Below are 27,911 nucleotides of genomic sequence, written 5' to 3' on the forward strand. Positions count from 1 at the left end.
TACGTTGCGATACAACCCAGTGATTTTCAAAATAACCTCCCCTTTTGCTGCATAGGTTCCTCCCCATCTATGCACGCTCCATTTGCATGCAACACACCCAGTGCTAGGAACCCGGAAGTGGAAACCAGTAATGGGAGCACCCTGGAGAGGCCTCCTGGCTCGTGAGGAGACCCTCATCAGAGCCCGAAGAGGACATCCTCTTTGGGCTCTGGGGAGGGTTTCCTCACCAGCCAGTGTCAGGCTTCAGAGGAGCCAACCCCCTACGGTAGGTTGCCAGGAATGGATAAGAGAAAGGAGAGTTCTTACCAATGTTGTTTATTCAATATTCACAGAGAGAGGCTTAGAAAATGCAGCCTCTTGGAGTAATGGTGTTGCTCCTGGTAAATCTCCACCCCCCCCTTTTCTCCTACTTCCTCATTCGTCAACAGCACCCCCCCATGGTTGCCACTTAGGGCCATCTGTCTCCAAGCCCTTTGCTCTCCTACTTCCAATGATCGCCGGGTTCAGGGGGGCTGGAATGCTTTCTAGTGATAACTGTTGGGATATTTCGTTCCACCTTAAGAACAGACGTGTGGAATTTGTATGTCACCTGTCTGTTTACACTCCAGCACAGCTTGCTGGGAACTTCCGTTTATGTATAGCTTTTGCTTTAGCTGCTTGCTTTGGACACGAAGGAGATTGGACATGTTTCCTTTTGTCCTGATGTATGCTGAATAAGGGACACGGGTAGCGCTGCGGGTTAAACCACAGAGCCTAGGAGTTGCTGATCAGAAGGTTGGCTGTTCGAATCCCTGCAACAGGGTGAGCTCCCGTTGCTCGGTCCCTGCTCCTGTCCAACCTAGCAGTTCGAAAGCACGTCAAAGTGCAAGTAGATAAATAGGTACCCCTCCGGCGGGAAGGTAAACGGCGTTTCCGTGCGCTGCTCTGGTTCGCCAGAAGCGGCTTAGTCATGCTGGCCACATGATCCAGAAGCTGTACGCCGGCTCCCTCGGCCAATAAAGCGAGATGAGTGCTGCAACCCCAGAGTCGGCCATGGCTGGACCTAATGGTCAGGGGTCCCTTTACCTTTGCTGAATAAACTGCTTGTAAATATGCTCACACAGCCTCTTCCGCCACTTCTATTGCGTAGTGTTTACTCTGCTGACTACCATGCCCCAGCTTCGAAGCTCAAGTCGCAGATGCTGCAACCAAGGACTGGAGATCGCCCGGCACACCAGCGGGTGGGCTGGAGCCAGCTGGGGGCCTGCCAATTGCCCCCGTTTCCTTGGTTGCATCCCAACGTGTCAGCCAGCTGCTCCGGCTCTGCCGCTTCCTCTCCCATTATTTCCCAACTTTCCCCCTCTGAGCGGTGACCTTCTGCAAACCACTGTTCTAAATCTATACTGTCTTCCTCGTCTCTGGAAGGGTCAGACAGGGGAGATTGTCTCCACCATTCCTCCTCTGTCCAGTTCCCCACACATCATCTCTGCAAGCCCCGCTGCCTCTCCAGGGTGCTCCCAATATACGCAATTTTGGTTTCACGCGGGGAGGCCCAGACCACAACCTCCCTCCTAAATTGGAAGTTGCCTGTACCAAGTCATGATTAAAGGTAAAGGGACCCCTGACCATTAGGTCCAGTCGTGGCCGACTCTGAGGTTGCGGCGCTCATCTCACTTTATTGGCCGAGGGAGCCGGCGTACAGCTTCCGGGTCATGTGGCCAGCATGACTAAGCCGCTTCTGGCGAACCAGAGCAGCGCACGGAAACGCCATTTACCTTCCCACCGGAGCGGTACCTATTTATCTACTTGCACTTTGAGGTGCTTTCGAACTGCTAGGTTGGCAGGAGCAGGGACCGAGCAACGGGAGCTCACCCCGTTGCGGGGATTTGAACCGCCCACCTTCTTATCGGCAAGTACTAGGCTCTGTGGTTTAGACCACAGCACCACCCGCATCCCCGTACCAAGTTATGATTAGGTTCTATTAAACTCTGCTTAGAAAAGACGTTTTCTATTGCTTTGGGAAACAGATTCCAGCAGACCTCCAAGGAGGGTTTTACAGCTCCCGGTTTTCTACCTTTCGTCGCAAACTTTCTGCCCTGCCCCTGGGACAAACAGCCTTTAACCCACAGTCTGCCGCACAGAAACGAAGCAGACATTTTTCTCTTTCCACGGAGATACAGCGATGGGAAAAGCTTCGCCATCCCACAAGCCAGACAGCAAAGAAGCAAAAACCAGTAAAAGAAAAAATATATTGGCATCCTTATCTTCCACCCGCTACAAAATCCAGCTCCATCGACAGATCATCGTCGTCATATCAACAACAGTGAAGAATCAAGGGTATTAAAAATAAATAAATCTGTATTTGGAAATTGAAGCTTTTTTTAAAAAAAAAAAAAACGACAGTCATTTGTGCCGCATAGTTATTTCCCAGGTGATGCAAAGATGTTTTGTGAGTCTCTAAGGCAAGGCAAGAGCAAGCAGTCTTTCTCGAAGGAGAGGCGTAGGCGGTTTGGGCTGGCGAAGCATCTTCTCATCTGGCCCCTCAGCTGCCTTGATTTATCTTTCTCGCTAACTTCAGCCACTCATCAACCTGCAAGGAGATTTGCTGTATGGAGGGAGAGAAAATAAAGCCAAGGTTGGCCAGGCGCCTAACTAGAATCCTGATTTATAGGCTGTGCTCCTAATTCAGGGACAATTGTTTTCATTTTTATTACTGCCGTTGATTTATTAACCACCTCCTAAACCACCATCTCAAGGTACTTTGCACATTAATTAAAAACAAAAACATTTAAAACGAGACCCTAACAAGCAGACATTTGTGGGGAGCAAAATATACACCAGGAGCAAAATATAAATCAGGAGGGTCAGAATCGAGCATACATTTCCAGAGTTAACAATAAATATATTGTTTCCGGTACATGAGCCACCACAGATGCTAGAGGGCCAGGAAAATTTGTGCCTGGGGCTTTTTAGACTTGTATTATCTGAAACTTAAGGGGCGCATTGGTTGCCTGATGTAAAATATATTGGCATTATATTTAACTCTCCTACCCCACTACAAGGTTCATAGACCAAGAGGCTAATCTGTGTCCAGGGCAGATGTCTGCCAGCTCCATCTGGTACAGAGGCTGAGACCCTACCTGACCGCAGTCTCGCCAGAGTGGTGCATGCTCTGGTTGTCTCCCACTTGGACTACTGCAATGCGCTCTATGTGGGGCTACCTTTGAAGATGACCCGGAAACTACAACTAATCCAGAATGTGGCAGCTAGACTGGTGACTGGGAGTGGCTGCCGAGACCATATAACACCGGTCTTGAAAGATCTTTATTGGCTCCCAGTACGTTTCCGAGCACAATTCAAAGTGTTGGTGCTGACCTTTAAAGCCCTAAACAGCCTCAGTTCAGTATAATTGAAGGAGCGTCTCCACCCCCATCGTCCAGCCCGGACACTGAGATCCAGTGCCAAGGGCCTTCTGGTGGTTCCCTCACTGCGAGAAGTGAGGTTACAGGGAACCAGGCAGAGGGCCTTCTCGGCAGTGGTGCCCACCCTGTGGAACACCCTCCCACCAGATGTCAAGGCAATAAACAACTATTTTACTTTTAAAAGACAACTGAAGGCTGCCCTGTTTAGGGAAGTTTTTAACATCTGATGATGTATTGTTTTTAATATTTGGTTGGAAGCCGCCCAGAGTGGGCTGGGTATAAATTATTATTATTATTATTATTATTATTATTATTATTATTATTATTATTATTAATTATTATTATTATCTCTTCATAGGAGGAAACAGAACTTTCCTAAAAGGGTTCTGCACTCTAATTCTTCCCTGCATTGCCTCCAGCCTGAGACCAGAAGTGGAACTTCCTGAAAAACGTTCTGGATTCCAATTTATTTTTTTCCCCCATGCCACCCCCTATCCCCAGAACATTCAAGTGAGAATCCCTGGGCCGCTCTCACCTCTTTGGCATGGACAAGGGGCAGTGGGTCCCGGGGGCTGGGTGTCCTCATGTCGGCGCAGTGGGAAGTGCCGTTGATTAAAATGGCCCGTTCGGAGCGGGACTGGTTCTTGAGGACACTCAGGGCGTGCCAAGGATCAATGTCGCCTGGGGAGAGAAAGCAGTGATCAATCACCGAGGAGGAGAGAAAGTAACCTGATTCGCAAGTGTGACCCAATGGGAGAGGCAGATCTCGGAAGCTAACTTCTGATGCCAGGATGGGGGATCTATGCTGCTCCTCTGAGCTCGCTGGAAAATGTGTTGTGGCTCTACTCAGAGTAGACCTATTGAAATTTATGAACATGACTCAATTAGGTTCTTTTATTTCAATGGGGCTACTGTGAGTAAAACTTAGTTGGGTGCAACCCAATGGGTTTATTCGTATATCCGCCTCAGATGACAGACCCCCCTTGGCTTAGATTTTGAAATGAAATTGCGTTGTTATTATCTCTTGTTCTGTCCGTGCAAAAATGGAACTCACAGAAGTGGAGGAGGAGAAATGGAATCATAGGATTGTAGAGGGTCCAACCTCCTGTGATGCAAGAATCTCAACATACATGATCATAAATCATATATGAACATCATGCATGACAAATGACCACCCAACCTCTGCTTAAAAACCTCCAAGAAAGAAGAGTTCATCACCTCCTGAGGGAGTCTGTTGTTGTTGTTTTCAACAATAAAATCACAATATAAAAAAATAGAAAATACATAATAAAAACAAAAAACATCCCAATACACCCCCCCATTTCCATTACACATTTTAAAAAGGTATTGGATGTCAGTCAGCCAAAGGCCTGGTTAAAGAATTTGTTCCACAGACAAACGGTGAGAAACCCTACACACCCCTCACAGTGAAGGGGGAAATCTGCCTCTGAGCATGTGTAGAGCGCTTTTCTCCTCGCTAACAAGCAATCGCAACCAGCCACATAAATACAGTGGTACCTCTGTATACGAACAGGATCCGTTCTGGAGCCCCGTTCGCATCCCAAAGCAAACACAACCTGCGTCTGCATGTGCCGTGATTCGCCGCTTCTGCGCATGCGCGTGACGTCATTTTGACCACCTGCGCATGTGCGAGCAGCGAAACCCGGAAGTAACCGATTCCGTTACTTCCAGGTCGCTGCGGAGCGCAACCCGAAAGCGCTCAACCTGAAGCAACTTCAACCCGCGGTATGACTGTATTTGGTTTGATAGGCTTCAAGCTGGGGGTCTCTCCCGCTCTCACAACTACGCACTGCACATGGGCGTGTCTGAGAGGGCCCCACATCTCCCCACACCCTCCGTACCATTCACGAAGAGGACACGGCTGGCTTTGGGGTGATCGGCCCCATAGTAGTCATTGGTGAAGGACACAGCCTCCTGGACAGCCTGAGAGGGGATGCCAAAGACCTCTCGGCAGGTATCAAGCTGAGTCGTCAGGTTCATGAAGCGGGAGAAAAGGCAGGCAGGATCGTCGCAGGTTTGGTCTAGAGCGAGAGAAATAAAGCACATAAGGTAAGGCTGAGGCCACTAAGTTCACGGGGAACAAGAAAGATGTTGAAATATACATTTGTTAAGAAACCAGAAGCATTTTTACTTGGCACTGTAGGAGATGATATTAACAGACAGGATTGTAAGTTGTTGTCATACGGAATGACAGCAGCAAGAATATTATTGGCACAAAACTGGAAGCAAGAAGAATTACTGAAGAATGGAGGATGAAGTTGATGGACTACGCAGAATTAGATAAATTAACACGAAGGATTCGAAACCGGCAGGATCAGAGATTCTTAGAAGACTGGAGTAAATATTTGAACTATTCGAAAAGTAACTGTGATGATTACGCTAGTAGGATTGCAAGAAGTTTTGTAAGGTGAATTATTTGAAATATTGCAAGAAAGACTATGAAGAGAATTATTAGTTAAGGATAATTATATGTAATACAGAAAGTAAGAAATGCAGAATAAGTGATAAAAACGGGAAATCATCAGAGGAGTTGACCGAAGTCCAAAATAATATATAAGATGAGAAGTTATGTTGTATGACTGTTGGAACTGATATGTTAAAAAAATTAATAAAAATGTATATTATAAATAGATAGATAGGTAGATGATAGATAGATAGATAGATAGATAGATAATAAGTTCACGGGAAACAATGCAAATGGGAATGCCCACACTTGGTTGGACTCAGAAGCTCAGCGGTGGAGGTCCAGGACAGGGCCTTCTCTGGGGTAGCCCCCAAGTCAGTGGTTCTCAAACCTTTTCCCTCTGGGTCACAATTTCAGATTAATTTGCTTGAACCACACCAAATCTTCTCTCAATACGTTGGAAAACGAAAAGAAACTGCTCCCAGCCGTGCTTGATTTGTAACGTAGAGCACGACTACTTTATAATATGATCGTGGGGCAGCCAGACTAAAGCGAAGCAGATGCACAAGAACGTGAGGGATTCCCAAAATGTAATTATAAACGAGCCTCTTACCTATGTACCTTAAGTATGTATGCAAGTTCAATGAGAGGCGTGAGCTCGCTTTTTCGCCAGGCAATCTCATTTAGATTAGGTCTGATTTGAGACAAACAAACTCTCAACTCCTCACCAACACAAATAACCCATCCCAGGACCTTAGGGTGAATAATAACAACAACAACAACAATAATAATAATATGTGGAGGAGGAAGAGGAGGCGGAGAGCAGAGGGCAAAATGTTAGCTCTCACTTACAGTATCCGAACTCTGTACATGTCTGGAAGTACCACTGCCTGATGCCCACGCCTGTTGTGGAGATGGATGTGCTGCGCAGCTCCTTCAGGGCCTCTGTGTGATTGTTCTGTGTGCACGTCATGTTCATGCCGTCCAAATACACCTTTCGAAAAGAAGAGAGGTGGGCGCAATGCCAGATTTATATATAAGCTAAACAAGCTATAGCTTCGGGCCCCACTCTCTTGGGGCCCCCCAAAAAAAGTTAAAGGAAAAAAACCATGGACATACATTTCCAAAATATAAGATAAAAAAACAAATAAAATAAAACCTATACACAGCAACAGCGTTTTGTGTTGTGTAGGCTCCTATTTGTTATGTGCAAATGGCTTTAGATACCTATTAGGTCCGTAAATTACCATATACAGTCATACCTCGGGTTACAGATGCTTCAGGTTGTGTTTTTTCAGGTTACAGGCCCGCCAAAACCCGGAAGTACCGGAACGGGTTACTTCCGGGTTTCGGCGGTTGCGCATGCGCAGAAACGCTGAATCGCGCTTTGCGCAGAAGCACCAAATTGCAACCGGCCCGTGTGCAGACGCACCGCCGCGGGTTGCGAATGTGCATCCCGCACAGATCACATTCGCAACTGAATCGTCCATTGTAGCATATATTCAACACAAAAAACAGCAACAATTTGTTGTTGACAAAGGACAGCTGGACATATAAAGGGCCCCATTGCCTTCAGTAGCTGAGGGCCTCATCAAACCTAAATCCGGCCCTGGGTGGGCGATACAATGGAATACCTTTTGAAGAGAGACTCTGCCTGCGTGGGCAACCACATGTACAGAACGTTTGCCATCACTTGCTACAACGTCCACTATATACGGACCCAAGAAACCGATTCACAAAACCCTTTTTCACGAAGGAAACAAATCTAACCAGAGGGTGAACTGGCTGCTGAGTGATGACTCCGTGACTTATAAGGTGGCAGCTAGGAAGATTTGGAAGAAAGATCTGGGAGGGTTCGTAGTCAATTGCAAAGGGGACTCTGGAGATCTAAATCTGCACATTTTATTTGAGGGTTACATTTTATTCTGTTTAATAAGGAATTCAGGTGGATTGGATCATGGTTTTACTGCCTATGGAGCAACTGCTGTTTTTGTTTTTCTTCTTTGGATGATGCCATGGCCTTTGGCTAGTAAAAAAAAAAACAAAACAAAAAAAACACACCTATACATTAAATATATAAGAAAATAAGAGGAGCTTCAGTCCCAGAATGGCTGTTGCACAGACCCAGAGATGGCCAAGGAAGTACCTTTCAGACACCTCTGCGAGTCCAGTACTCCCAGCTCAGCTAATGGTCAGCGATGGAACAACAGGAAACAACTGAAGACATTTTTGGCCTGAAAAGCTTTTCCAGCGGACTTCCAGGTTAGCGCCATCGGCAATGGCAGTGTTCCTCTGACCGAGAGAAACCCGCTCTGCGAAAATCGGGTCTTGCCGCGGCGGCGAAGGCGGAGACCCTTTAAAAATCCCAGGCGGAGGAAGCCTGGGAACGTGGGATTCGGCTGACACCAGGAGCGCCTCACCTACTCGCGGGGAAACCCTTTTCGGGGGTCCCGAAGCAAAGTGGGGGGAGCAGCGCGGTGTTTTGAATCAACTGCTACTTTTACGGAGTGAAGCCGCACAGCCGTTGCTGGAGAGCGCTGACTTTTTCCTGTGGACAATTGGACTTTAAACAAGTATCCGTGAGTAGAACGGAAAATTGGATAATAAAACTTCATAATTTGGTATCGGAGCGGGAAGGTCTAAACAGGAAGTCCGCCTCCCGCTTTTGTAAACAGTTTGAAGCAAAGACATCGCAAGCTAAAGTCTGGAAAGTCTTTTGTAAAGGGTTAAATTTCCATTGATTACAACTGTAAAACCCCCCTTGGAAGCAGGAGAAGAGGGGGGGGGGGATTTTAAATTATTCAAGCCTGCAGGAGAGAGAGTAAAGACAAATTTCTATTGTCTTGAACCTGGGAACGGGCTGTCAAAGACGGACATTTTGGGAAAGTTCATTGACTGTGGATGGATTATATGTTGACAGATAGCCATATAAGAGAAACATTTTGATTCCAATGTATCATTTTGTACTAAAAAGGAACAAATACTTGAAAAACGAAAGAAATTTTGTTGCCGGATCTGCTTGTAAAAGGATGGATACAAATAGGAAATTGTTTCCTCTAGAGGGAGCTTTTGAACTGTTGCTGAAGTGGACCTGGGGAACAGTACAGCTGTGGAATTGAACCCGAGGTATGGCTGTATTCTATTCTTTTTTGTAAGCTGCTTTTAGATTCCCCCCCCACTATAATCAAGTGTATATAAACTTTATGAAATAAAATAAAGTCCTGTTGTTGTTGTTGTTGTTGTTGTTGTTTAAAATACGCTCATATCGCGATAAACATGCCGTGGGCGCCCGCACAAAACAGCTGCCGAGGTGCGAGTCCAGATAGTAATACTAATAATAAGTAATACTGAGAGAAGAAGAGTTTGGATTTGATATCCCGCCTTTCACTCCCTTTAAGGAGTCTCAAAGCGGCTCACATTCTCCTTTCCCTTCCTCCCCCACAACAAACACTCTGTGAGGTGAGTGGGGCTGAGAGACTTCAGAGAAGTGTGACTGGCCCAAGGTCACCCAGCAGCTGCATGTGGAGGAGCGGAGACGCGAACCCAGTTCAGCAGATTACGAGACTACCGCTCTTAACCACTACACCACACTGGCTCTGAAAAGGGTGGAGGAGAGATTGGTGACTTGTAGATGCAGTCTCTGCTTGCTTGGGGGGGGGGGAATCCTGGAGAGGAGGGGACTTAGTCAGCTGTGGGGAAGTGCCACTCAAAAGTCCACTCAAAAGTTAAGCCCCACTGGCTCTCAGGTAAATGGGTATTAGACTGCACCCGCAATGTTGCTTTCAGCTTTCTCTGCCCGTGCAATGAAATCTGGATTCATTTGCGGAGGAAGAAGAAGGTGTTTGGATTTGATATCCCGCTTTATCACTCCCTGAAGGAGTCTCAAATCGGCTAACATTCTCCTTTCCCTTCCTCCCCCACAACAAACACTCTGTGAGGTGAGTGGGGCTGAGAGACTTCAGAGAAGTGTGACTGGCCCAAGGTCACCCAGCAGCTGCATGTGGAGGAGCGGAGACGCGAACCCGGTTCACCAGATTACGAGACTACCACTCTTAACCACTACACCACACTGGAGTTGCAGCCCAGTCATTCTCTCGTTCTAAACAAAGGAAAAGGATTGACACAGCTCCTCAGTCCGGGCCCTAGAAAGGTCTCCTGCCCACCGAGACGCAGGCTTACGTTGTTGGCAGCCATAAGTCTCTGGTAGGCAGAGTCGGTCTTGTTGTTGGTCATGACACGACAAAAGTTGGCGATGGTGCTCCACTCCATGTATTCGTTGTTGTACTGCACAGCCAGCATGAAGATGTCAGCCAGGTTGGACACCAGCTCCACGCAGTCGCCAGGGCCCTCCAACTCCTGGCAGGAGCGGAAGTCTTTCGCCAGCTTGGCCCAGGCTCCATCTTGCACCAGGGCGTCCACAGCAGAGAAGCCGTCAGCCACAGTCTCCATGCACTGCGAGGCAAGCAAAAAGGAAGGTGAGGACAGGAACTTCGAAAAAAAGAATGGGGAAATTTTGTAATTTACTTAGGAGACCATTGTAAGCAGATGAAAACATTGGCACGATTTTAATCGCACTTGTAAAGTAACAAAAACTATGGACAATTTAGATGGATAAAAAATGTGGATAATGGACTGATATGCAGTTGTAAATATTGACAACTGGAGGGGATGGGGGAAAGCCTTAAGATTCAGAGCAATCTCATTATATGGATTTTTAATTGACTTTGTTATAATTTGATTCTGAATTGTTTTTAGGAGGTAATTTAATTATTGTTTGATTTTATACCAATGTTATATATCTGATGTTAGCCGCCCTGAGCCCTCTCTCTGCCAGGGAGGGCGGGATACAAATAAACATTTATTATTATTAATATTATTATTATTATTAGTTTATTTTTTCTGAAATCAAATAAATATTTCTTTTTAAAAAAAGGAAACACGGGGGGAGCACACGACAGGTGGCAAAAAGCAGGGATGCGTCCGCACTATGCATTTAAAGCGTTACAGAACCACTTTTAACAGTTGCACTTTGCCACACGGCCAAAAAACGAGTCATCTGGGAAAATATTAAAAACCCCACCTCTTTGGAACCACCGACCACTGGATTGGACAGACTTGCGGCAACAACCTGGAGAGGAAGAAGTCAAAGAGAGATAGGTGAGGGGGGGATAAGGACAAAGTTGTTAAGTCACATGGGGTTTCAGGCATGATGGGAACATTACGTTCGAATGTGATGATTCACACTATGGTATTAATTCCAGCTTTTTCTTCTTCACTATTTGGGGGAGGAGGAATAATTTCCTTTCGAGTCAAACTGGCGAAATTTGGACTACAACTCCCATCAGCCCCCGCCAGCACTGATGGGAGTTGTAGTCCAAATATCTGGAGGCCTTTCCGGTTGACTGAGGCTGAGTTCAACCACGGGCAAACTTTTGGCCATCGTGTGGTCATCATTATTATTTTTTTAATGTATTTGTATTAAAGATTTTCTTAATTTACAAAACTGTGTGCAATGACTTTCTCTCATATTTTTTCCCCCATGTAACATTTTAACAAATCAGTTTCATTTGTTGACACAGTAGGAAGAATAGGGGGGAAAAGGTGGCGGGGGGGGAGATGAGTGGGGGTGGGGTCAGGTGGCGATGTTTCTATTTTATTTAATAAATGTGGTGGTTTGGTGTCAGCGTTGCTTGTGCAGGTTCTCTGCTGTTCACTTGTGTTCCTTTGGTGGTAAGAGAGGTTGGGGCTGGCCTAGGGTGTGGTTGTTCATTTGTGGTTGGCTGTGGTGGTCTTTGTTTTCATGTGTGAGTGGGGTGGGTGGGTGTTTTGGATCAGGTTAGCCATATTGATTTGTATGCTGTTGGTGGATTTTTGTCGTTGTCTTGTTGGGCTGTGTATGTGATAAAGGGGAGCCGTACCGGGGTGAAGGTTTCTTCTTCTATTTGTCCCTGTGTCAGTTTCAGTTTATTGGTTAATTTTTCTAGTAGGGCTGTTTCCCATACTATTTGGTACCATTGGTCCATGCTTACTCCTGACAGGTCTCTCCAGTGTCTGGTTATGATGTTTCTGGCTGCTGAAAGTAGGTGGGTTATGAGTTCTTTGTGGTGTAAGTGGGCATTATTGTCTTGGACTTACTAAACGTAAGGCCAATTCTGGGGTGATTTCTAATACTTGCTTGGTTATTTTACACATTTCTCGTATGGTTGTTGTCCATAATAGTTGGATTTTGGGGCACTCCCACCACATGTGGAGGTATGTGCCTGTGGAGGTGCACCCTCTCCAGCATTTTGGTGAGGTTCCTGGGCGTATTAACACTAGTTTTCTTGGTATTCGGTACCAGTGTGGTCATCATTTGAGAGGGCCTCAAGGAGCTCTGAGGGCCATCCCCAAACTCAAAAAGACCACCTGGTTTCTTCGCCAAGAACTCACCATAAGGTAGCCTGTGAAATCCAGCTGGGCTCTGACGGGGGCAGAAGAAGCAACAGCAGCAAAGACCAGGTGGGGAAACTGGAACAGAGAGAGAAAGAGAATTAGCCTCCGCAGTCACTTACGGACTCACTTTTGAGACTGTGTTCACGGAAGATGGAGAGCAAGCTGTGAAGCTTTGTATAATCAGCAAATGTCCAATTCTGATGACCAACTCTGAACTCTACTGAACAGTGTTTCCTGATAACTACTACTGTTTTGTTGAATTCTTCATCAGCCAATTAGTTCAACACTCGTAAGTAGAAAGATACAGTGGTGCCCCGCAAGACGAATGCCTCACAAGACGGAAAACTCGCTAGATGAAAGAGTTTTCCGTTTCGGAGGTGCTTCGCAAAACGAATCTCCTATGGGCTTGCTTCGCAAGATGAAAATGTCTTGCGAGTTCCTGCGGGGTTTTTTTCCTCCCCCCCCTTTTCTAAGCCGCTAAGCCGCTTATCAGCTGATCCGACAAGCCGATAAGCCGCTAAAAGCCGCTAATAGCGCTAATCCGTCAATGGGCTTGCTTCGCAAGACGAAAAAACCGCTAGACGAAGAGAATCACAGAACGGATTCTTTTCGTCTTGCGAGGCACCACTGTATGTAATTTCTTCATTAACCAATCTTTCATCGAATAGATCGCATGAGCACTGTTCCAGAGTATTTAATTCACAGCTTATAAGGTCCTTATAAGGTCCGTATAGTTAAAGCTATGGTTTTCCCAGTAGTGATGTCCATACAAGTGAGAGCTTGACCATAAAGAAGGCTGATCGCCAAAGAATGGATGCTTTTGAATTATGCCTGGCGTGCTCTGGTCCATGGGGTCACGAAGAGTCGGACATGACTAAACGACTAAACAACAACAACAAAATTCACAGCTTGCTCTCCATCGGGTAAAGTCTGGCACCGTAATTAATTTAAGGACTTTCAGAGACTTCCGTTTGATAGTTTTGATGTTTTCAATCATTCCATAAAGTTTTTCACATTGTTATTGTTTCTGGCCATCGTGTTGCTTTTAATATTGCTGATTCATATTTTGCAACACAGGGGTTTGTTTGTTTACTCATGCAACCAGCCCATACAGAATGTAGGCATCCTATATATAGAAATGAGCAAACCAGTGATATTTTAGGGAGCAAGCTAGCAGGCGGGGCCCATGACTTACATCATAGGAGCCTACACAACACAAAACACTGTTGCTGTATGTAGGTTTTATTTTATTTGTTTTTTATCTTCTATTCTGGAAATGTACATCCAGGTGTTTTTTCCCCTTTAATTTTTGGGGGGCCCCAAGAGAGTGGAACCCTAAGCTATAGCTTGTTTAGCTTATAAGTAATTCTGGTACTGTCCTGTTCCTATTGGCCCCTACTGGAGATCTTGTGGTCCCACCTTGAGTCTGAACCAGGCAGACAACGAGCCAGGATAGGAGCCTCCGAAGCAAATCCAGGTGTTGTTGGACGTCAGGTTGAATTTCTGGGTGACGAAGTGGTGGAAGGAGGCCAGGTCAGACAAGCTGCAAAAGGAGACGGCAGAACTTTGCAACCAGAGGCACATGTCCCAAACCTCCCTTGATTCTTTGCTTGAAATTAAGAGGGTGATTGACTTAAGACAATTTATTTATGCATGCCACGACAGCGGCAAGAACGATATACGCTCAAAAATGGGAAGGAGGCGAGATCCCAACGAAAAGATGCGAAGGGCTTATAAAAACGACAGAGTGTGCGGAAACGGCAAGCCAAAATTAGAGATTAAAAATGAAGGAAACGTTTTTGGAGGAATGGAAGCGTTTTGTAAAATATTTAAAGAAAATGTTACGGTATTATGGAAACGCATGCAGGGTTTGCAATATGAGTCACAGGTGCCAACTCACGCTTGCTGGCTGGACAAGAACTGAAGGTTGTGATCCTGCAACCCATCGGGATTGATGCTGGCCCCATAGTAACGGTGTTCGAGGGCCACCACCAGAGCTCCGTACTTCTGGGCCAGCTCTACGTGGTGTCCTAAAACCGGAAAGAGAAACAGGGGATAGGTCTCACTCTGGCCACCTTCACACCATACGTTTAAAGCGTGGCGATACCACTTTAAGCAGTTGTGGCTTCCTGCAAAGAATTCTGGGAGCTGTAGTTCGTTAAGAGGGTTAGGAGATCCTGCCTGCTGCCCTCACAGAGCTATAATTTACAGGAGACCCCTAAGCCTTCCCGGAGCTACAATTCTCAGAGTGGTTTAACATTTCAACTTTCTTCATAGGGAAGAGCTGGGAATTGTAGTTCTCCTGGCAACTCTCAGTGCCTTTAACAGACGACAGCCCCCAGAGTTTTTTGTGGGGTGGGGGAACCATGATTGTTAAAAGTGGTTTCATAGTGTTTTACATATATGATCGCCCAGAGTGGCTGGGAAAACCCAGTCAAATGAGCGGAGCACAAATAGTAAAATTATTATTTATTCTTATTATGTTGTGGATGCAGCTTGCAAGCTGGACAGGAGAACAGCAGCGCTTTGCATACCAGCGATTGCCAGCAACTGGGAATTAAAGCTTAAACGTTGACAAAAGACACATGGACACTGTTATGTATTGAAGTTCTCACCCTGGCCACCAGGAGTATTGTGTAAGCAGTTTTCCCTCAGGTCCGTGTCAGTTACTTTAGGCGGGAAACCCTGGGTTATTGTTGCTACAATGTTGACAGCTGGCTGCCTATAAAAGCAGGCCGGCTGAGCTGTTTGCTGTTCAGTTCTGTTCCAGCTTACAAATAAAGAGCTGCTTTGGAGAAATCGCTGTGTCATCTGATATTTTCGCCCACAACTTAACACTGGCGGCGAAGGTGGGATCGATGGACAACAGAGCACAGCCAGATGCGGCCACCCTCTGAGATGAGCTGAATCATAGAGCTGAAACACTGAGCGAAATCATGGAGCAGAACCAATTCAGAGCTGACTGTTCTGGCTAGAGCACTGTGTTCCATCCATCGCCCTCCACGTCGGCATCGGAATCATGGCTTCACTTGTGCCTCTACCGCCGTTTGCCCCAGCCTCTGAATCATGGGACTCCTACCTCGTTCAGTTTGACTGCTACCTCCAAGCAAATGAGCTGACAAGAGGGTCTGTAGAGCAGAAGCGGGGCCTCTTCCTCAGCATTTTTGTGGAATGCTAAAGTGTTTGCAACGGCCTGAGCATCGGTTGCGCCTCTAGCAGTCCAGGCAGCACCTTGGGACACGATTCAAGAGAAGCTCCGCAACCACTACGCCCCAAAGCCGTCCAAGATTGCTGCCCGCCATGCGTTCTACCACCGGAACCAGGCAGAGGGGGAGTCAATCAACAGCTACACCACCGCCCTCCGACAAGCTGCAATGCACTGCGAGTTCTGAGACTTAGACGATGACCTGATGGATCAAATCGTCTGTGGGGTCTGGGACATCCGTCTGCAACGGCATCTCCTCACCAAGCCAGACCTCACGCTGCAGAAAGCCACTGAGGAGGCCGTGGCCTCAGAAGCTGTTGAACTCTCCGCCCAGGAAATCCACAAGGCCAGTAGACCGTATTTAAAGGACTATGTTGTTGGACATGTAACACTGTTGGTCTAATGGAAGTATGTGAAATGTAACCGATATGCTTTGTGCCTAATTGAACCATTATGTGTAGTGCTGTATATAAGGAAACCATTACGATTGTAACTAACACCTTATCTCGGTGGGGAGGGGTGTTATGTATTGAAGTTCTCACCCTGGCCACCAGGAGTATTGTGTATGTAGTTTTCACTCAGGTCCATGTCAGTTACTTTAGGCAGGAAACCCTGGGTTGTTGTTGCTACAATGTTGACAGCCGGCTGCCTATAAAAGCAGGCCGGCTGAGCTGTTTGCTGTTCAGTTCTGTTCCAGCTTACAAATAAAGAGCTGCTTTGGAGAAATCGCTGTGTCGTCTGCTATGTCTACCCACAATTTAACAGACACCATTCACAGGAATTTATGACGACAAAACCATCCTAGCACTGGTGCAGGAACTTTGTACGTCCTCAGGGTTGCTCCGTACGCCTTCAGTCAATCCAGGGCAGAGCCTTGGGCCCTGCAAATGCGGTTGAAGGTGAAGCTCTAGCAAGTCCCATCTCAAAAAAACAGTGTTGCATAGTGGTTAGAGTGTCAGGCTGGACCTGGGAGTGCAGGGTTCAAATCCCTGCTCAGCTAAGAAGCTCACTTGGGCCAGTCACTGCCTCTCAGTCTACCTCACAGGGTTGTAGAGGGGAATAAATGAGGAGGAAGAGAACCACTGTTATGTACTGAAGTTCTCACCCTGCTCCGTGATTTCGCTCAGTGTTTCAGCTCAGTGATTCAGCTCAGCTCAGCGAGTGGCTGCATCTGGCTGTGCTCTGATGTCCATTGATCCCATCCCCGTCGCCAGTGTTAAGTTGTGGGTGAACATATCAGACGACACAGCGATTCTTCAAACAGCTCTTGTTTATTCATAGGCCAGAACAGAACTGAACTGAAGGGTTCAGCCAGCCTGCTTATATAGAGCTCCACTACAACGCAACTGTAACAACTTTCTGTAACTATCCAATCACTGAACGTCACTTTCGATCCCTTATTTGCATATGTGGACCTGAACTATCTACAGTATCCCCCTGCTGGCCCAGGGTGAGAACTTCAGTACATAACAACCACAGATGCCACCTTGGGAGAAAAACGCGGGGTTGAAATGCCATGAATGAATGAATGACTATGTAAGAGACCTCGTTCCCCAATCTCCGCAACTGAGGTGTTGCCTGACACCCACCTGCCAGCACATCAAACACCGACAAGGCAGACTCGCCCCCGATGAAGAGGAAGACCGGTCCGTCGGGGCGTCGCCAAAAGTCCTGGTTAATCCAGAATCGCTGTGAATTTTAGGGAGGTAAAGAAGAGACATCAAAACATCAACATCAAAAAAAAACGAAGATCATGGCCACTGGGCCCATCACCTCCTGGCAAATAGGAGGGGAAGAAATGGAGGCAGAGATTTTACTTTCTTGGGCTCCATGATCACTGCAGATGGTGACAGCAGTCATGAAATTAAACGACGCCTGCTTCTTGGGAGAAAAGCAATGACAAACCTAGACAGCATCTTAAAAAGTAGAGACATCACCTTGCCAACAAAGGTCCGTATAGTTCAAGCTATGGTTTTCCCACTAGTGATGTATGGAAGTGAGAGCTGGACCATAAAGAAGGCTGATCGCCGAAGAATTGATGCTTTTGAATTATGGTGCTGGAGGAGACTCTTGAGAGTCCCATGGACTGCAAGAAGATCAAACCTATCCATTCTGAAGGAAATCAGCCCTGAGTGCTCACTGGAAGGACAGATCCTGAAGCTGAGGCTCCAATACTTTGGCCACCTCATGAGAAGAGAAGACTCCCTGGAAAAGACCCTGATGTTGGGAAAGATGGAGGGCACAAGGAGAAGGGGATGACAGAGGACGAGATGGTTGGATAGTGTTATTGAAGCTACCAGCATGAGTTTGACCAGACTGAGGGAGGCAGTGGAAGACAGGAGTGCCTGGCGTGCTCTGGTCCAGGGGGTCACGAAGAGTTGGACACGACTAAACGACTAAACAACAACAACAAAGAAGAGAAGGAATATCACTACGAGTGAAAGGGACTCCCCCTCCCCAAAGCATGACTCTACAGAGGGGGTGGGCTTCCCTAAGGTAAGGTTACCAGATTTTTTTCAATGAATCCGGGGACACTTTTCAACTTCGATGGATTTCGTACGGGGACTGATTTGTAAATCTGGGGACTGTCCCCGGGAAACGGGGACATCTGGTAAACTTAAGGCAACATTCAGACGGCACACGTAAAGCATAATAATAATGATGATGATAATAATTTTATAATGTACAGTGGTACCTCGGGTTAAGTACTTAATTCGTTCTGGAGGTCCGTTCTTAACCTGAAACTGTTCTTAACCTGAAGCACCACTTTAGCTAATGGGGCCTCCTGCTGCTGCCGCGCCGCCGGAGCCCGATTTCTGTTCTCATCCTGAAGCAAAGTTCTTAACCTGAAGCACTATTTCTGGGTTAGTGGAGTGTGTAACCTGAAGCGTATGTAACCTGAAGCGTATTTAACCCGAGGTACCACTGTATATAAAACAGAGGGAACAATCATCACAGCAGGTGAAAATTAAATGATGTGGTGGATGTGTAAGGTAGTAAAAGCATTCTGGGAAATGATATATAATGAATTGGAAAAAATGTTTAAAATAACTTCTTTTTTAAAAAAAAACACCTGAAGCTCTTCTTTTAGGAATTCTAGGTGCCGAAATTCCAAGGGAGCAGAAAAGACTATTTATGTATATGTGTGGATGCTATTAGCCGAGAGATGGAAAGAAGATAAAGTCCTTACCAGAGAAGAATGGCAGATCAAGTTGATGGACTGTGCCAAAATGGCAAAAATGACCGGAAGAATCAGAAATCAGGAGGACCAAAACTTTAATAAGAAGAAGAGTTTGGGTTTGATATCCCGCCTTTCACTCCCCTTCAGGAGTCTCAAAGCGGCTCACATTCTCCTTTCCCTTCCTCCCCCACAACAAACACTCTGTGAGGTGAGTGGGGCTGAGAGACTTCACAGAAGTGTGACTGGCCCAAGGTCACCCAGCAGCTGCATGTGGAGGAGCGGAGACGCGAACCCGGTTCACCAGATTACGAGACTACCGCTCTTAACCACTACACCACATTGACTCTAAGGAATGGGGGAAATTTATAATTTATCTTAAGGACCGTTGTAAACAGTTAAAATCGTTAGTGGGATTGGAACAACACTTGTAGTGTAATGATATAACTTTGGATATAATGGAGATACAAAAATTTGGATTCTTATAAAAGATGCAGAAGGAAAGGACGAATAATAAGACTCACAAAAGGGAGAAGGGGAGTCCAGGAGATTCTCTTGAATCTCGTTTTTATATTTTATGCTGTTATGTGAATGTAAAATTTTAATCTGGAAAATCAAATATATTTTTTTAAAAGAAAACTAAAAGATGAAAAGCAAAACTATAAAACAGGCACGTAGAATGAGTGGTTGCGCATGAGTTGAAATAATAAACCCAAGTAAGAGCCATTGATGTTGCCAGATCATCGAGCATCTCGTACCTGGTTGTAGGTGCGCTGTTCCCGCCGGTTGAAGTGGTCCAGGGGCTGGCGGATGAAGCTCTCGAGGGGAGCGTCCCACATCCCTGGGACCAGGAACCGAGGCAGCTGTCTCAGGCGAAGATACGCCTCCTGCATCGCGCGCTGCTCTCGCTGCTTCAGGACCTGCTGGCGGAAGAGCCAGAAATTCCTGCCTGGAGGGGAAGACACCGAAAAGACGCCTGAAGTTGTGCACTTCTGCATAATGCCAGGCTCTCTCAGATCACATGCATCTTGGCATTTAGATGGCCCAATGCAGGCAATTGCGGCTATTCAATGAATGCTCAGGAGTCCGGCAGCATACAGGGTTGTTATTACGGCACAAGCAATTGTGGACCAGCCAGCTGATGGGAGCCATAGTTGAAATACAGTGGTACAGTGGTGCCTCGCAAGACGAAATTAATCCGTTCCACGAGTCTCTTTGTCTAGCGGTTTTTTCGTCTTGCGAAGCAACCCTATTAGCGGATTAGCGCTATTAGCGGTTTAGCGGCTATTAAAGGCTTAGTGGCTATTAAAGGCTTAGCGGATTAGCGGCTAAAAGGCTATTAGAGGCTTAGAAAAAAGGGGGGAAGCGGAAAAAAATCGGAACACTCGCAAGACGTTTTCGTCTTGCAAAGCAAGCCCATAGGGAAAATCGCCTTGCGAAGCAGCTCAAAAACGGAAAACCCTTTCGTCTAGCGGGTTTTCCGTCTTGCGAGGCATTCGTCTTGAGGGGCACCACTGTACCTCGGGTTACAGACGCTTCAGGTTACAGGCTCCGCTAACCCAGAAATAGTACCTCGGGTTAAGAACTTTGCTTCAGGATGAGAACACAGGTACCACTGTACCAGACTTTTAGAAGACATCTGAAGGCAGCCCTGTTTAGGGAAGCTTTTAATGTTTAATAGACTATTGTATTTTAATATTTTATTGGAAGCCGCCCAGAGTGGCTGGGGAAACCCAGCCAGATGGGCGGGGTATAAATAATAAATTATTATTATTATTGTACCTCAGGTTAAGAACTTAATTCGTTCTGGAGATGTGTTCTTAACCTGAAACTGTTCTTAACCTGAAGCACCACTTTAGCTAAAGGGGGCCTCCTCCTGCTGCTGTGCCGCTGGAGCACGATTTCTGTTCTCATCCTGAAGCAAAGTTCTTTTTTTTTAAAAAAAATATTTTTATTGCTTTTTTTCAGGTACAGATATAAAGTCAGATATATGAAAGAAATAACAGAAAGAAGAAAAAGAAAGAAAGAAATCCATCTTTCCAAGACATTTTTTCATAACCAACCGGACTTCCCCACATCTCCCTCACCCTGCATTCTTTACAATAAAAGTATCAGCAAATTGTTACCTTGTTTCATGCATTCCTTTGTACTTTCAGATAATTATATTTTAGGTTTAAAATACTTGTTGTCAGTTTACTTTTACCTTAAAATAAATATAATATTACTTTAAACTTTAGTCCTTTCATAATTGTAACTTAGTTTCCCATATCACCGAATTTTATTGCTGAAGCTAGATTTTCCAAATCATGCAAATTCTTAACATTCATATAACTTATAATATTTTTGTAAATAGTCCTTAAATTTTTTCCAGTCCTCTTCCATTGTTTCTTCTCCCAAATCTCGGATTCTGCCAGTCATTTCAGCCAGTTCCATATAGTCCATCAATTGTGTCTGCCACTCTTCCAGTGTGGGCAAATCTTGTGTCTTCCAGTGTTTTGCAATAAGTATTCTTGCTGCTGTGGTTGCGTACATAAAAAAAGTTCTGTCCTTCTTTGATACCTTTTGGCCAACAAAGCAAAGTTCTTAACCAGAGGTACTATTTCTGGGTTAGAGGAGTCTGTAACCTGAAGCGTATGTAACCCAAGGTACCACTGTAGTTGTTGTTCTCTTTGACATCTGGTGGGAGGGCATTCCACAGGGTGGGTGCCACTACCGAGAAGGCCCTCTGCCTGGTTCCCTGTAACTTGGCTTCTCGCAGGGAGGGAACCTCCAGAAGGCCATTGAAGCTGGACCTCAGTGTCCGGGCTGAACGAAGGGGGAGGAGATGCTCCTTCAGGAGGACACCGTAACAAAAGATGCTCCAGACTCTTTGCTTGTTTTCGGACAACAGACCAACACAGCTGTCCTGCCAGAGCAGTGGTTCTCAAACATTTTTTTTCTTTGGGCCACACTTTCAGAACAAAAATTTGCTTGTGCCACACCATATTTTTTTTAATTTAAAGGAATACACTGGGAAACAAAAGGAAATGACTGCCAGCAGTGCTTGATTCATAGCATAGAGACCTACTTTTTTATAATATGATCATAGGGCACCCCAAAAGTATAAAACAATGCAGTGACTTAAGAAGATGAAACCAAGTAAACATCAGGAAAAACTCAGGGTCCCTTCCAATTCTACGATTCTCTGAACCATTCCCAAAATATAAACAAGCCCTTATATATGTACCTTAAGTATGTATGCAAACCCAACAAAAGGCGTGAGCTTGTTTCCGCTGGGTAATCTCATTTACAGTGGTGCCCCGCAAGACGAATGCCTCGCAAGACGGAAAACCCGCTAGACGAAAGGGTTTTCCGTTTTGGAGGTGCTTCGCAAAACGAATTTCCTATGGGCTTGCTTCGCAAGACGACAATGTCTTGCGAGTTCCTGCTGGTTTTTTTCCTCCCCCCCCCTTTTTCTAAGCCGCTAAGCCGCTTATCAGCTGATCCGATCAGCAGATAAGCCGCTAAAAGCCGCTAATAGCGCTAATCCGTCAGTGGGCTTGCTTCGCAAGACGAAAAAACCGCTAGACGAAGAGAATCACAGAACGGATTCTTTTCGTCTTGCGAGGCACCACTGTATATTAGGTCACGTTTGAGACAAACTAAAACAAAGAACTCTTGGTCTCGTTTTGAAAAGATATCTATCCATATTCTAAAAATAAAATTACTTTGATACTATGCTATACTACACGGAAATGTTTAAAAGTTTCATGGATTGTCTTTGAATCTTCCCCCCAAAAATTCTGGGAAATGGGCGTTTCCCAGATCTCACCAATCTACGATTCCCAGCACTCTTCACAAACTACAGTTCCTAGGATTCTTTGGGGGGAGCCATGTACTTTAAATGCATAGCGTTTCCACAGCCTTAGTTGGAGATGGCTTGAAAGAGGAATTGCTGTTAGTGATGCATATGCTCCTTTTATTTCTGCGGTAGTTAAAAATGTTTGCCGGCGTGTGGCGTTTGGTTTTTTTGTTCTTGTATTCTACCCAAACCATTCTGACCTCCCCTGCAACAATTTTTTTGGGGGGGAACTTGACAAGAAGCAAACACTCGGTCAAACCACATTTGGGGAACCGAAAGCGGCTGATGAACATCCAAAAGGGGGATTGTGCTTCGCTGCTTCTCTATCAAGCAGCGCGCTAGCAAACGTTCCGGCGTCTTGCTTCTGTGAAACAGGAGACACAAAAGCTGCTGAGTGCACAGCGTCAGTTTCCTGTTTGCAAAACGCACACGCAGGACTGCATTTGCCTCGGAAGCAGAAACGTAGAGTCTCAAGGTCTCTGGAAGGCCAAGAGGCTGCTCCTTCCAGAGTCCATCAGAAGCGTCCCAAGGTGAAAAGTATCCCATCAAGACTGACCCCTGACCCTTGAAAATTCCTACACTTCAAAAGATTGTGGGTCCCTTTTGCCCAAATGGTCAATGGAAGAAAAACTCTTCTTCTTTTTTTGAGTTCTGGTTACAGTGGTACCTCAGGTTACAGACGCTTCAGGTTACAGACTCCACTAGCTCAGAAATATTTGCTTCAGGATGAGAACAGAAATTGTGCTCCAGCGGCATGGCGGCAGCAGGAGGCCCCATTAGCTAAAGTGGTGCTTCAGGTTAAGAACAGTTTCAGGTTAAGAACGGACCTCTGGAACGAATTAAGTACTTAACCCGAGGTACCACTGTATTTATTTCTTACATTTATAGACAACCTTTGTCTTCCAAAGATCTCAGGATGCTCTGCGTGGTTCTCTTCCACCTTCAGTACAACCCTGTGAGGTAGGCTAAGCTGGCTGGCTGGCCCAAGGTCACCTGGTGATCTTCATGGCCCAAGGTCACCTGGTGAGCTGAGTGGAGAATTCACTCAATCCTGAAACATCTAGGAAGATAGGAATGCTTCCTTAAACCAGATCAGATCATCGCTTGGTATTGTCTACACTGACTGGATTTCAGACAGTAGTCTCTTCGCTCCCAATCCTACCTGGGGATGCCAGCTACCAAACTGAGAACCTTCTGCATGGTGTTCTGCTGCTGAGCTGTGGCCCTTCCCAAAGGGCAACAGGCTGGAGAAGGCTGACAGAATATGGCAACTAAACCCATTTTTAAAAGCAGCTCACTCCTAGTTCCCAGCATCAGAGTTGGAAGATTGTACAGACAAATCTGCACATTCAGCCTCAACGAGGAACTGAAATTTATATGCCCCTGCATCCAAAAATAGGTTGTTGAGCAGTACTATTTCTCTAGAAAAAGAGCTGCTGGAACTCACCATGAATGCCTCCCTTGTTTAATAATAATAATAATAATAATAATAATAATAATAATTTATTGTTTATACCCTGCCCATCTGGCTGGGTTTCCCCAGCCACTCTGGGCGGCTTCCAACAAAACACTAAAATACAATAACCTATTAAACATTAGGCTGCCTTTAGATGTCTTCAAAAAGTTTGGTAGTTATTTTTCTCTTTGACATCTGGTGGGAGGGCGTTCCACAGGGTGGGTGCCACTACCGAGAAGGCCCTCTGCCTGGTTCCCTGTAACTTTGCTTCTCGTAGCGAGGGAACCGCCAGAAGGCCCTCGGAGCTGGACCTCTGTGTCCGGGCTGAACGATGGGGGTGGAAACGCTCCTTCAGATATACTGGACCGAGGCCGTTTAGGGCTTTAAAGGTCAGCACCAACACTTTGAATTGTGCTCGGAAACGTACAGTTGTACCTTGGATCCCAAACGCCTTGGCACTCGTCCGTTTTGGCTCCTGAATGCCGCAAACCCAGAAGTGAGTGTTCTGGTTTGCAAACGTTCTTTGGAACCCAAACGTCTGACACAACTTCCGCAGCTTCCGATTGGTTGCAGGAGCCTCCTGCAGCCAATCAGAAGCCGTGCCTCGGTTTCCAAACGTTTTGGAAGTCAAACGGACTTCTGGAACGGATTCCGTTCAACTTCTGAGGTACCACTGTAATGGCAATGGCGCCCACCCAAGAGGTGCCAGAACCCAGTTTTGCCAAGTTCCAGCCGGGGAAAAAACCCCTGCTTTTGAACATGCCTCCCCCCCATCTTCTGCATCAATGGCCAAGAGACAATTCCCTTTGAAATGATGGCTGCACACACCCCATTTTCTCATTCACAGATGTGTATATGAGCAATTACAGTCATACCTTGGGTTCAATGTGCTTCAGGTTGAGCACTTTCGAGTTGCGCTCCGCGGCAACCTGGAAGTAACGGAGCGTGTTACTTCCAGGTTTCGCTGCTCACACATGCGCAGACGCTCAAAATGACGTCACGCGCAAGCACGGAAGCAGCAAAATGCAACCCGTGCACATGCAGTCCTGTCTTACGTTCTGGTCAGGATGTGAACAGGGCTCCAGAACGGATCCCGTTCGCATCCTGAGGTACCACTACTGGCCAGGGGAGCATATCTGACCGCGGCTCGTGCCAAAATTAACCCCCCCGTAGGGTCGGATGTGATGCTATGGTGTTTTTTAAAAGGTCAGGTGTGCAGGCGACGTGGATGTTTCCTTGAGGGTGACTCAAAACTTATTTGGGGGTGAAAAATCCAAAGCGCCTTATTGAGAAGTGTAGTCTGGAGTCTTTATGAGTTACAGCACATTGTGCAAAAAAAAGAGCTTTTGTTGAGACATAATCGTTGTGCATTTTGAGGGGGCACTCTCCCAGTCTTTATTTCAAGGTGCAGGAACTGACTAAGCCACTTCTGACAAACCAGAGCAGCACATGGAAACGCCGTTTGCCTTCCTGCCGGAGCGGTATCTATTTATCTACTGGCACTGGTGTGCTTTCAAACTGCTAGGTTGGCAGGAGCTGGGGCAGAGCAACAGGAGCTCACCTCGTCGCAGGGATTTGAACTGCTGACCTTCTGATCGGCAAGCCCAAGAGGCTCAGTGGTTTAGACCACAGTGCCACCCACGTCCACAATATACATAAGCAACTAACAAATGTAGCAATGACAACAATAATAATGTTTGATGTTTTCTTATGTTTTTATATGTGCTGGAAGCTGCCCAGAGTGGCTGGGGGAACCCAGCCAGATGGGTGGGGTATTATTATTATTATTATTAATAAGAAACTTCCATATGATCAAGAACCTGGGGCATGCAAGAAAAGGCAAAAGTATCTGGGGTTAGTTAGTGCAAAGGGAAAATGATAACAAAGGAGGGGTATGACAAAGGTTTGGGAAATTATATGTGGCATGGAGAGGGAGGGCAACGCATAGGACTAGAGGAAGCTGCCTTGTACTAAATCAGACCACTGGTCTATCTAGGTCCGTACTGTCTCCTACACTGACTGGCAGCATCTCGCCAGAGTTTCAGGCCCTTCTGGGATTAAGTAACCAAACAAACCCCCGTGTTGCAAAGAGAACGTCAGCAATGTCTAGGCAACACGATGACCATGTACATACGCAACAGAGCAGTGACTACATTATTACATGAGCACTGTTCCACAGCACTGAATATTTTCCTTTACATACGTTCATTCAAAATAAGATGGATTTATGAAGCAATTCTATATTCTCCCACCACGCTGACGAAGAATTCTACGAAACAGTAGTCAATATCCGGAATCATTGTTCAGTGTTGGACATCATATTTGCTGAACACACAAAGCTTCACAGCTTGTCTTTCATCGTACAAAGTCTGGTACCTTGCTTCATTTAAAGATTTTCAGAGACTTTGAGACTCAAGATTTCATTTTGGACCTGTTATGGTTTGAAGGAATTCTATAAAGATTGTCTATTGCATATGTACATGGCCATCGTGTTGCCTAGACATTGTTGACCTTCTGGGATTAAACCTGAGATCTTCTTCGTGCAAAAGCAGCTGACTGCTTCCACGCCACTCTCTCCCAAAGCTTGTTTTCCAGGTAACTCAGTGAAATGGATTGGCATTGGATTTAGGAGAGAGGAAAAGGGAGGGTTTCTTCACATGGTGAATAATTAACTGATAGAATCAACGGGTCACAAGACCTGTCCTCCTCAGGCTGTCTTTCGCAATCAAAATAGCCTCCTTGAAGGCGATTTGATCTGGGGAGGGGGTGAAGATAAGAACATGCCCCCTGAATAGGATCCAGGGTGGTGTCATCCCAAAATTTAGGACCCCTTCCAGACTGATGATATACGATATCTTTATTGTCATTGTCCCGTACAGAACAATGAAACTGAAAATCTACATAGAACATTCAAAAAACCCTAAAAACTCTGAAACCCCATTTTAAAATACAATATGCTATGCCAAAGCTTTGTGCAAAAAGAACAGCTCTGTCTTGCAGGCCCTGCGGAAAGAATCTCATGAGACAGAGCGTTCCACCAGGCTGGAGCCAGTGTTGAAAAGGCCCTGGCCCTGGCTGAGGCTAATCTGACTTCCTTAGGGCCCGGGAAGTCTAAAAGGTAAAGGGACCCCTGACCATTAGGTCCAGTTGTGGCTGACTCTGGGGATGCGGCGCTCATCTCGCTTTATTGGCCGAGGGAGCGGGCGTACAGCTTCCGGGTCATGTGCCCAGCATGACTAAGCCGCTTCTGGCAAACCAGAGCAGCGCACGGAAACACCATTTACCTTCCCGCCGGAGCGGTACCTATTTATCTACTTGCACTCTGACGTGCTTTTGAACTGCTAGGTTGGCAGGAGCTGGGACCAAACAACGGGAGCTCACCCCCTCGCGGGGATTCGAACTGCCGACCTTCTGATCGGCAAGCCCTAGGCTCTGTGGTTTAACCCACAATGCCACCCGTGTCCCACCAGGGAAGTCTAGAGTGTTGCTATTTATGGACCTTAAGGTCCTCCGCGGGGCATACCAGGAAAGGCGGTCCCATAGGTACGAGGGTCCTAGGCCACATAGGGCTTTAAAGGTCAAAACCAGCACCTTAAACCTGACCCAGTACTCCACCGGGAGCCAGTGCAGCTGGAAAAGCACTGGGTGAATATGCTCCCATGGCAGGGACCCCGTGAGGAGCCTCGCCCTGGCATTCTGCACCCGCTGGAGTTTCTGGGACAGCTTCAAGGGCAGCCCCGCTAGAGCAAGTTACAGTAAGATGGAAGGACGGTCACTCACCTGCCTGAGCCAGAGAGAGCAGTGCAAGGAGCAAGACCCCCCAAAGGACCCTGGAAGGAGAGGAGGGTGAGGCCATTTCTCCCCCAGCTTCTCCTGATTCACTTAACCCGGATCTAGCAAGCTGCCGGGTGCGGGAAGTGTCTCGCAGTCAAATTGAAAGAAAAAGCAAAGCAAAATTCCCCTTTATTGGACT

At 46.3% G+C, this 27,911-nt stretch overlaps 1 protein-coding gene across 3 annotated transcripts; it reads right to left on the minus strand.

Annotated features, from left to right (window-relative positions):
• Positions 1–299: 299 nt before the first annotated feature.
• PRSS16 (serine protease 16) lies at positions 300–27,911 on the minus strand. Of its 3 annotated transcripts, none has more exons than XM_083515905.1 (13): positions 27,719–27,911; positions 19,400–19,590; positions 17,053–17,152; positions 14,159–14,288; positions 13,678–13,801; positions 12,256–12,333; positions 10,907–10,954; positions 10,006–10,278; positions 6,679–6,820; positions 5,264–5,443; positions 3,937–4,082; positions 1,924–2,584; positions 300–753 (listed from the first exon to the last, which is right to left on the minus strand). In XM_083515905.1, exons 1-12 carry the CDS (start codon positions 27,792–27,794, stop codon positions 2,522–2,524), a joined length of 1,551 nt encoding a protein of 516 aa, XP_083372031.1. In that variant the 5' UTR covers positions 27,795–27,911; the 3' UTR covers positions 300–753; positions 1,924–2,521. The 3 variants fall into 3 exon arrangements, with proteins under 3 accessions (XP_083372031.1, XP_083372030.1, XP_083372029.1); XM_083515904.1 differs by having other exon boundaries at positions 300–823; positions 1,879–2,584; XM_083515903.1 differs by having other exon boundaries at positions 300–972; positions 1,774–2,584.

Source organism: Podarcis liolepis, assembly GCF_965112155.1.
Source record: "Podarcis liolepis genome assembly, chromosome: 7".
NCBI lineage: Eukaryota > Metazoa > Chordata > Lepidosauria > Squamata > Lacertidae > Podarcis > Podarcis liolepis.